The sequence below is a fragment of the Coturnix japonica genome, chromosome 13 (genome assembly GCF_001577835.2).
Source record: "Coturnix japonica isolate 7356 chromosome 13, Coturnix japonica 2.1, whole genome shotgun sequence".
Lineage (NCBI taxonomy): Eukaryota > Metazoa > Chordata > Aves > Galliformes > Phasianidae > Coturnix > Coturnix japonica.
In genome coordinates, this window is record NC_029528.1 from 11,332,673 (window position 1) to 11,343,340 (window position 10,668).

The window sequence follows — 10,668 nt, forward strand, 5'->3', positions numbered from 1 at the left end:
GGTTTGCCTGCGGGGTTGAATTTCAGAATTTCCACAGTACATGAATCTCAAATACTTTCTTTCAGCACAAACTGCTCGTTGAGCACAGCCAGCCACCAGCTTTCTCTAGGGTGCTGCTTTCACTAAATGAACTGCTACATTCCGCATCAGTGGAGGAACTTAGTTGGGGTGGAGATGGATAAAACTCATCTAGGACAGAGCTGAAGGCTGAGGTATGTTTTAAAGACAGTCTCCTGGCTGTCAAGTTGTTGTCGGACGGTTTCTACTGTCTGTCCTGGTTCTCCAGCTGCTGTTTATTCAGTGCAATGAAAGCCCGCTCAGCCGCAGTCCAAAAAGCACATTGCTAACCTACAGGAAATCTAAGACAAATAATAGCCTTAGAAAGGATAGGTGAGGAAAAAAACACTGACATCTCTTCCTCTGTGTAAAATAAGCTGATTCAGTCTGCCAGTATGAAAAACAACCTTTGGGATAAGAATATACTTGCAGCTGTCTTCCCAGTCATAGAAACTGAAGGGGTGTGGAGAGGCTGAATCAGTGCTCCAAAGGTGTTACTGAACTCCCTAAGATGGAGAGAAGGTCATTCTAAAACTTAGCGCTTTCAATAGTTCAATATCAGGTATTGCCTACTTTCATGACACACAGACTCTTATTTTGCTGACTTTTTGTATGGCTTGTCAGAAGGTTTTTTTAATTGTGTTTATTAATTTGAATCCATTTATTACTAAAGGAAGCTCTCTCAGTTGTCTCAGGGCATTTGGGAAGCCATGGTGTGGTACTATTCTGTTCAGGGTCCCTCCCAGAGCTTGCTGGTGAAAAGTTCTCAGTTCTCCTGGTATCTCTATGTAGTGGAAATGCTAATTCACAGCCTGAAGCAGTGATGGAGCACCTGGTGGAAGGCAGGGCCAACCCAGGGGAGCTCAGGTGCACACAATGCAGCTGAGTGACTGGAAGGGCTGGAGCCAGGATCCACCCCTTCCCAGACCTCATTTAAGGGTTGGCAGTGGAGGTGAGGGTATCTCTTGCTGGAGATCCCTGCCTGCCTGAGGCCTTCCAAAGGTAAGCAGCTCTTTTCCTTTATCTCTACGTTCATGTCTGCAGCATTTGGGCTCGTTCTCATTTGCTGTAGCTGAAGACTTTGCCACTATGCTATGATTGCAGTACTTTCCATCCCATTATAGCATGAAAATATGGAAGGAGGTAACAGTTGTTCCTGATTGTATTGTGCCCAGTACTAGTTTGTGTATGGCGTACATTCCTGCCAGGTGTTTCTCCATTTTCTTTCAGTGAGTTAAACGTGATTTTTAGGTATTGGAGGAACATTATCACTGTAAGCAGCAGGCAGTAGCCTCCAGCTCTGCTGTACTGAGCCAGCTGTTCACAGGCAGATGCTGCTCAGTACACACTGCCACAATCAACTCAGTTCTTCAGTCGGTAGCAAGGAAATTTGCTCAAGGGTTGCTTATACAGAGGGGTGTCTTTGGAGGGATTTGATGGCAGAACAAAGCAGCGCTGCTTCAGTTTTCTGTGCAGAGCTGGCAGTACCCGCAGACAGAAGCCCTGCTCTGTTCCTTTCCTGGCAGCATTCTCATGTCTCTGGGAATAGGAAGTGAGTGAACTGGAACAGTTCTGCTAAAGGCCCAACTACTGTTACAGAGTGGACCCCCTGCTAAAGGGAATGTTCAGTGATATTTATACTGCGGGTAGATAAGGCTGTCTCGTGTGCAGGCAGGTGCATTGGTCGTTACACTGGGCTGCAGACACTCTTTGGGCTGATATTGTGAAGCTAAGAAAGCACAAGTTTCTGTGCTGGGACAAGTAGACTTGGAAGACCTTGGTTGCTTCAAAATTTGGAGGATGATTTATTGCTTTTTGCTTTTTATATGCAGTGTTGAGCCAGTATTCTTCCACCACGTGAAAAGGTTCTGTCTCAGGTAGGACTAAGTGACTTGAAAATCTCTCAAGGGGAGACTCAGGCTTTTATGTAACAAACTTAGTTTATAGTCTGCTAAATATTTTTTATCTTCAGTATGAATAAATGGGGAATGAGCCTCTCCTTATGAGTGGTGTGGATGAAGTGATTCCCACACGTATGGTTTGTAAGGCAATCTGAGACATGTGGCTTCATTAATACGAAGTGCAGGTGTGTTGAAATGGCAGCTGGCCCTTTTACATCTCTGCTGTGCTGATTTGTCGCTTCCACAATTAACTGTGAGATCTGTTGCAAGTTACACAGGTAAGCAAAAACTGCAGGCATAATGCATTGCTCACATTTACCTGGAGCGGTGAGATTTGTTTTGATGATGATTCCTAGTTATACTAATAAATACTCTCCTGTGAGTGTTCTGTACAGTCACCCCGTTCTGATGGAATTCCTCACTCCAGTGACTCCTATCAAGTCTTCTGTGAGAATGACAGAGATACTGTAATTGTTTGTGCTGCTGTCGAGGATATAATTAACAAGGTTTGACTGGAGCTGTTGTCAGAATTAGCATATTTTTCACACGAAACTCTCTGTTAACAGGGTTAAAATTCATATTTCAGATGAATTCGCAATTTGATCGGGTTAATGTAATATTTAATAAGCAACCACTCGCCTTACTAGAACTGTGTTGAATAATTCCTTGTAGCCTACAAGGGCTTCCTCATAGAAGAACAGTTCTCAAACAAGAGCAAGTTTTGTTTTTGCAGGGTGATGACATGAGATGCATCACTAGAAGCACACACAGCAATGCCCTGTTGGCTCCTTCCTTCCTTCCTGGCATAAATGGAAAGGCGTGCAACCACCAAACCTATCTAATTTTAAAATGGTATTTGAGGTTAGCAGGAGATGATGCATGCTTGGCCGAAGTAAAACCGAAACAATAGAATTCAGGAAACAATACAAGTTCTGAGCTGGAGAAGCTGACATTTGAATACAAAGCAAGCAGTGTGATGAGGTGCAGGCTGAGAGCTACTGCCTGCTCTATTTTTACCTACGTGGTTGAAGACGTGGTGAAAAGCTGGGCTGTTTGCTCACAGCAACAAGTAGCAAAGCAGGGTCTGATTGCTGGCCTGCTCACGCTGGGAAAGGTGAAGGGGGTGGGGTGCATAACAGTGAAAATAGCTGAATTTACCCATTTCTCAGAGGTTTTAGGGAGGCATTGATTTTTGTCATCAGAAGTTGTTTCTAAATGGGGTCTCAGCTGAATTTGCTTTTGACATTGAAGTCTTGGCAACGCGCTGCTGTGGAAAGTAGGCAAAATGTGTTACACAAGGGATGTGCCTTTGTATTAATAGGGTGAGAGAATATGCCATAGATACAGATGAATGAACCACTGATTTGGCAGCTCTGATGCCCTGAAAGGGCCATAGGAAGGGAGCAGCCTGCCAGCTGGCAAGGTGAGCTCCTGTTCAGGAACATACAGCAGCAAGTGTGCATGCAAAGTGTAATGAGAGCGTGTACTGAAATGGGCCCTGCTTAGGTTTGTATTTCTGTGCTGGGGGGGATGTGGAACAAGACCTGTGTACTTCAGCAAGAGACGTGCTTTCTTACCCAGGCTCTGTGATTAACAAACACGATGAAGTTTGCGCTGCAGGACCAGTTTTTAATTGGTTACCTCACTCTGTGCTTAATTCCCTCAAATTAGATGCACTTGTTAACTCACTAGGCCAGAATGTCAGCTCAGACCTTTGAAACAGAGAGAGGCAATCCCTGCTGGATTTTATTTTGTCTTTTTTGAGGTGACTGGCTTGCTGGCTGTATTACATATCCACAACCTCCTTTCTGTTCTTTATGCTTTAGAGACTGCAAAAGATGCCCCTTTATCACTGGGAAGTGAAAAAATAAATACCCTGGCAAAGGGTCAGGCTGTGCCTCTGGAAGTTATTTCCCTCTTTTTCAGCTGCGTACACAAACTGCCATTTTCTGACAGTGTATAAAATAGCTGAAAATCCTGGGATGCTTCTCATAGTGTGCTTTTATTTTTTCCTCCACCCCTTGGCTCCCCGTACCACTGCAGGTTCCTGCAGGGCTGGAGTCTCCAGTTCAGTAGGTAACGCTGCCATCTGGTGGGGTCCTTCTGCACAGCACCCTGCCTTGCCAAGGGGACGAGGGGCATCAGCCCTGAGACTTGGAGGGCTCTCACCCTCCTCTGATGGCCACCTGAGAAATAATATTGAGAGGTGTGTCAATACCAAAGCAAATATCAATAGGGTGTGTGCTTTTAAGTGGTATGAGAAACCTGCTTGTCACCTCTTAGCCCCAGTGCTGCAGTGGCAGTCTTCCCATGGTGAGACTGTTTGGGGGAAGGGCTCCTGGCTGTGATAATGTCACATGGTGCCTGTGTCCATTTCAAGCTGCTGCTTGAAGGATGAAATGACAACACGTATTTAATGTTTCCTATACACTCACCAGGCGGCTGGGCACTCACCCATCCACCTGGATGGCTGTTTAGCTTGGGGTATGGCTTCAGGCTGCACACATTATACTAAATCTTAACTAAACGGAGAAGTTGTTTACTGTGAGGGTCTGAGGCACTGGCACAGTGCTGTGGGTTCCATCTCTAAAGGTGCTTAAGGCCAGGTCAGATGGGCCTTTGAGCGAGCTGGTTAAGTGGGATCTAGCCCTGCCATAGTGGAGGGATTGGTGCTAGATGGTCTTCAGGGTCCCATCCAACCCACTCTGTGATTCTATAATGGTGGCCAAAGGCAACTTAGGGGAGTAGATTCCTGTCTCAGGGGGTTGGTTTTTGTGGCAGGGAACTGAGTTATACAGCAGGATCATTAAACCAAGGGTGCTTTCTGAACTGCTGGAATTCTGTGGGCAACCATTTTGTGTTGGTGTGACTGGATGGTACAAAGGCCTGCTTTGCACTGTGCTCTGTTGTTCCTTCCTGCTCAGCCTGCACATCCTTTCCATTTCTTATTGCCAAGCCAGAATGCTACACCAGGGCAGTGGCAGCTGATGGGACGGGGCAGGAGGGTGCTTTGCATTCCTACCAGCTGCTCATCACTTCACAGCACAGCAGGCTGCCCACCAACATGGAGCCAGGCCGTGGCAAGGTGAGGCTGCTTGTGCAGCATGTTTATGTCCACAGCTTTGGCTCCCACCGTTGTGGATCCATCATCCGCTATGGCAAGGGCTGCCAGCAGGCTGAAAGAGACGGGGCTGGGAGCCTGCTTTCCCCTCAGAGTCTCACCAACAGGACCAGGGGGCGGAGGGCTGCCCGGATGATGAAGGATGAGGCTGACCCTGGGCCCACAACTGCTGCTGATGAGGTGCAGGCCGCAGGGGGCTGCGGTGGGGTGAAGCACGTCAACCTGCGTTGTGGTATGTATTGCTAAGCCTAGGGAACCCCAAGCTTCAAGGGAGTGTGGGCTGTGCTCAGGTCTCCGCCATGTCCTCCTCTGGGGCAGGCCCTTGCCATGTGGTAGCCCAGTCAGACAGTGTATGCTAGGAGGTGAACCAAAGCTTTTGTAATGTGCTGGAAGGGATCTATAGAAATCACAAAGTCCAACTCCTAAGTGATGTCCACAGAGCTGCTGTGTTATATACTTTATTTCTGGGGTCTTCCTGCCTTTCCTCAAGCAATTTCTGTCTAAGCAGAGTGCTGCTGTGCTTCTTGCTCCTTCCCCACTGCAACCGCTTGAAGATGTTTCTTAATTTTCTTCCTGTGTGGCTGGGATCAAGCAAAGTTGGGATGGGCATGGGTGTGGGTGCATTTTATTTATTTAAAGTGCAGAAAAAGAGATTGAGCAGTTTCCCGCTGGTTGCAATCTGTTATGAAACATAGCTCTGCTGCATAAGATGAAATGGAGTGAAAACAGAGAGTGTGACCCGGCTTCTGGAGGAGGAGAAGCTGAGATTGGGAGTTGGAAAAGAATAGAAAGACCACACTAGACTCAAATTGACATCAAGATTCAGTGTCTTGTTATTGCACAAGTCCGGAAAGCCACAATCAATCCAGCCTTTTTTTTTCCTAAAGATAACAAAGGGAAACGCTACTTTAGTCTGTAATTAATAGCACTGGTTCTGCTGGATTGATTTCTAAGTGATGCCAACTGGTGGCTCAGAGGCAGCCTGTTGGGAACTGGAAGTCCTGCTCCCACAACACGGCAGGCACAGTGGCTATAGTGGCCTGTAGGATGCTGGTTTGCCTGCAGCCCTGCTGCAGGAGGGAACATGCCCACATGTGTTCAGCATCAACATGTGGTTCACACTTTCACTCAGCTGCACTGCTTGCCCAGCAGCTCAAGGATTTATTGTAAGCACTCTGAATACACTTTCTGAACTTTCTTCCTAGGTGACCCTCGAGAGGAAAAGGCTGATGCCTTTGACTTTCCCTTCCCTTCAAGAAACGTTGAAAAAGTAATTAAACGAAAGAAAAAGGTATGAAATGTGGGAGCTGAATTAGCTGCCTTTGCATTTGAGATAATAGCTTCCTGCTTGTTCTGTATAAGTCTATGTGAGTACATAAGGGAGATTAGAAGATTGAACTCATAGTCTGTTATTGAAAGCCTCAGTTACTGAAAAGTGGGATTATTTTCCCTCTCTGGGGGCTTCAAAATTCTGGCTCTCATTCAATAAAGCACTTAAGTGCATGTGCTTACCTTGAGGATTGAGAGTTCTGCTGATTTAAAGCATGTACAGAAATGCATTGCTGAACTGGGGCCAGGGCACCGCACACCTTAGTTGGTGAAACCTGGCAGGTAAAAACCTCTGCAAATCCTCTTCCCTTTTTGTTTTAAGCAAAGAAATTCCACGGGTGAGAAAGAAATGAAGGCAAGAACAATAGGAATAAACATGGCAGTAACAGAGATATGAAATTACTTTCTGTTTCACAAACGTGCTTCTGTTCCTGTTCAGTAGTTCAACAAATGCTTGAAATTTACAAAGGCACATTTATTAAAAGAGCAACTCATGATGAGGTTTCGTAATGTGTTAGGTACAAGTAATCAGCTCAACTATAATATAGTAATGTCACAGATACTTGATTTAAAACCAGAAAAATATTACAGACTTCAGAGGAACAGCTAATAACATGCTGTAGTATCACTCTTCTAGTACATTAAATAGTCTTCAAAAAGGACGAGGAAAATGCATTACGTTTTAGCAATAAATGTCCATGAGCAAGGAATTATCTTTAGATTTAAACTAGTTTCACGGATGGGGTCCAGCAAAAGTCATAACGTTAGCATGTTAACATCCATTTATATTTGTTAGTCTGCCTCTTTGTCTGAATGCCTTTGTCAACAGTTCTGAATTAGTATTTTTAATGTGTGCTTGAAATAAACCTTCTATAGATGTAGTTTTATGTCTCTAAAATAAAAGTCATCAGCATCTATGAAATAGATTAATACTAACTTGATATGAAATAGGCCAGGCCATTGCTATGCTGGAATTTAAGCATAGGATCTGAATTATACTGCTGGTGTGGAGTTAGACAGGAAAGTTCTTGCTCAGAAAAAAAACGAGCAATTTTATTCTAATTTTTCTCCCATTTTGAATGACTTTGAAGAGAATTTAATGTCTCTGCACAGGTTTTCATAAGCTCTTATCTACAAGGGCAGTTTACAAGTCCTGGATAAGAAAGAATGCTAAGCAAGGAAGTAGCATGATTTCTCATGTGGAAAAGCACAGAGTAATTCAAAGTTTGTTGACTTTTAAATTGAGGTGACTCTTCCCGTATATCCCATTGAAATATCCTTCCTCCAATTCTCCCCCTTGATGTCACCTCCTCCAAACCCTTAACCGATAAACAGCCCTCATGGTCGTGCTGAGGAATTCAAGGTTCTGCAACACGAAAGATGTTTTTGCACAAACTTTTTTATATGCTTCATTGAGAAAATTCATTTTCTTCTTTCAGTCCAAAGTCTGGCTTAAAGTCTGGAAAGTAATTTCAAAAATGCTCGAAGAAAATGAAAAGTTCAGACATCGGCTGTTGACTTGCAGTCAGCTCAATGGAGAAGGTAAGTAACAAACTCATAATATTTGTTGTACTAGAGAATACAAGCCATCGATGCAAGTCTTTGACTTGAGATGTCCAGGTTTGAAGTTCATTAAGCTGATTATTTTGGGTAAAATACTTTACAGCTCACAAATTATGGAACTCAGCATCCTTTAAATTCTTCTAGCCACATTTGATAGACTCGTGTTTAATTGAAGGGCTTATGAAAAAGCATGTGACTTTATAAGAAGGATGGGAGGAGTGTTTTCTGCAGTCTGTAAGATTAAAAATATGACCACAAAATATCCAGGAGTTTTTCTGAACACATTAAGTATACAATTAAAATATTGCTCTCAGACTGATCTAAGGCAGCACTTGGTTGAATAATGATTTCTTTCTTCACATTGGTAAGGTGGAAAGTGGTAGTTGGTTTCATACTGGCAATAAACAAATTGCATGCTCCCCGAGGGTAACTGTAATACAATTTAATGTAACTATCAAAGTTGTCCTCACACTGTGCCCTGAATACAGTTATTCCATTACTAACAAAAGGCTTGGGAATTTGGTAACAAAGAATAAGTCTCCTAGGGTTTGTATTTACTTGCTTTTAAGTAAAAAGAGAACAGGAGAAACAGAAGAACAGGGAAAAAGGAGTAGAAATCTTTAATATGTGATTGCCTCCAAAATTTCAAATTATTATTTAAAAAAAAAACAAACACCAAAAACAAGAATGCTTTTAAAACAAAATCTCCCCTTTGGATTTACCACCTCAACACTCCGGAGCTTTAATTGAGAATCTCCTATTAAGCTCTATTTAGCTGGAAACCATCAATTCTAACACCTTCTTCTTTCTAATTAGTAGATTTTACCCTTCACCAAATCAAGGACATAAGCCTGAATGCTTCATTGAATCAGAAGCAAAGGAAATAATTCTGGCAGACTTTTAGATAGGGATCAATAAATCTGAATAAATTTGCTTTTTTTGTGTGTGTGTGTGTAGATTAATAGATTTAGAAAATTAATGCTGTTTTTTTAATTGCCCCTATTAATAAATTAGTTTGAGAGAAACAATCTATGCAACTATTAATGCTACCTATTCAGCCTCTGGAATGCTGCAAGGTTATAGATTAAGTTTAGTGAAAATGCTGATGTGATAACTGATATTATCCCACAGGCAATGATGTGAACCGGAGTTCACAGAAGGAGACACTCCCCCTGGACAGGGTATGTATGGAGTCAATTGCCAAGCAAGATTAAATAATAAGCAAAATAGTCAAAAAAAGATGCACTGATATCGTTTAATGTCATTAATTATTGCCAACCTTTCACTTCAGTATTAATGATGTTGGCCTCACTTGCTTTTTAAGATTTTGAGCAGTGGGGAGGTGTATGTGCTCAGCAGGAAGGGTTGTGTGCACACCCAGAACAGGGAAGTGGGCTTTCCCTTATGGAGGGACAGTCCGTGTTCCTGCCCATCAGTTCTTTGTGCATGTTGTGTTAATGACTGTTCTCATCTGCTCTCACAGCATATTTAAAAACTCAGGTCAATGTCCATATGGTGTCAACATTCAAATGCTTGTGCACGTTTTATGTCTGCCCTCAGCAAATACAAGAGGGAACATACGCTGTCTGCAGAGGACAGAAAGGTGCAGCATTTAGGAGTTGTTTAATGTCTGAGTTTACATGCTCGTGTGATTTCACATTTAACTCAATGGCTATGAACTTTTATCCGTGATCCAGTGAGCAGTGCTGGTAGTTGGCATTGAGAACACTATCAAAAGAAATACATGTCGGTCTGTTACAGGGAGAAGCTGTGTGGGAAGAGTGGGCACAACAGCTTGAGGAAGGAGAAACGCTTGTGTAAGTCTGTCCTTACGTTGAGGTGCTGTGGAAGGCTCTTAGGAGCTCTAGCTGGCCCCTTACAGCAATCTCCTGCTTGTAGTTAAGTGGTCTCTCTCTGGGCTGCCTGTACATGCAGTGAGGATCTGAACAGAGTCTGTCACACTTCACATCTAACTTTCTTTTTTCTGTTTAAGTGAATGTACAGCTTCACTTTTGCCATCTCTTTTTCTCTAGGAGGAATGTAGCAAGAAAATAAAGGAAGATTCAGACCAAAAGGAATATAAAACTAGCAAAATTGTTATTCTCTAGATCTTACTAAAATTAGTGAGAAGACTACAAATGATTTGGATGAACACTGTTTCTCCGCTGTTTGTTTGGCATATATGTTTCTGCTGTTAAATAGGTTTGTTTCTAGAGTGGCTTAAATAGCTTGTTGCAAGATATTTGAAGTCATTAAGTCTAATATTTCACTTAGTTATTAGTTTTTGAAAGCTTTTTTAGTGAGCACTGTGACAGTTTGCTTGTAAAAGAATAAAGGTGCACATTTAGTGTTGATGTCTATTTTATTGTTTTTTTTGTAGCCTGTCAGAGTCATAAGCATAAATTCAGTAAAGCAGAACCCCACGCGGTATATAGAAACACTTTTGTTCTTAGTGATTTGAGCAGTTTTGATTTTGTTATATTAAAATAGCACACAATTACCTTTCTGCTCATTCATCCATTTCGACGTGAATCTCAGCAAATCTTTTGAATTTAAAACCAGGTGAATGTTTTCTGCCTCGCTGTTCATTGTGACGGCCATAATGATATCATCATAACCAGAAGGTATTTATCTAGCTGACTTCATTAACGCACTATTGTTTTCTTCTGTTTTGGCCTTTTACACTTGGGCTCTTGA

General features: G+C 42.7%; 1 protein-coding gene across 2 annotated transcripts; it reads left to right on the top strand.

Annotated features, from left to right (window-relative positions):
- The first annotated feature begins 1,096 nt into the window (after positions 1-1,096).
- C13H5orf47 (chromosome 13 C5orf47 homolog) lies at positions 1,097-10,331 on the top strand. 2 transcript variants are annotated; one of them, XM_032447519.1, is made up of 7 exons: positions 1,097-4,442; positions 5,079-5,311; positions 6,285-6,370; positions 7,848-7,950; positions 9,103-9,152; positions 9,733-9,788; positions 10,005-10,331. In XM_032447519.1, exons 1-7 carry the CDS (start codon positions 4,375-4,377, stop codon positions 10,024-10,026), a joined length of 618 nt encoding a protein of 205 aa, XP_032303410.1. In that variant the 5' UTR covers positions 1,097-4,374; the 3' UTR covers positions 10,027-10,331. The 2 variants fall into 2 exon arrangements, with proteins under 2 accessions (XP_032303410.1, XP_015731678.1); XM_015876192.2 differs by lacking the exon at positions 1,097-4,442 and having other exon boundaries at positions 4,468-5,311.
- Positions 10,332-10,668: the final 337 nt, after the last annotated feature.

Excerpts from the sequence above, each read along its gene's own strand:
- C13H5orf47 (XM_032447519.1), top strand. The coding sequence starts at position 4,375 with ATGTTTCCTATACACTCACCAGGCGGCTGGGCACTCACCCATCCACCT. Across the intron at positions 4,443-5,078 it reads GGATGGCTGTTTAGCTTGGG|CTTTGGCTCCCACCGTTGTG; the intron begins GTATGGCTTCAG and ends TTATGTCCACAG. Across the intron at positions 5,312-6,284 it reads GCACGTCAACCTGCGTTGTG|GTGACCCTCGAGAGGAAAAG; the intron begins GTATGTATTGCT and ends CTTTCTTCCTAG.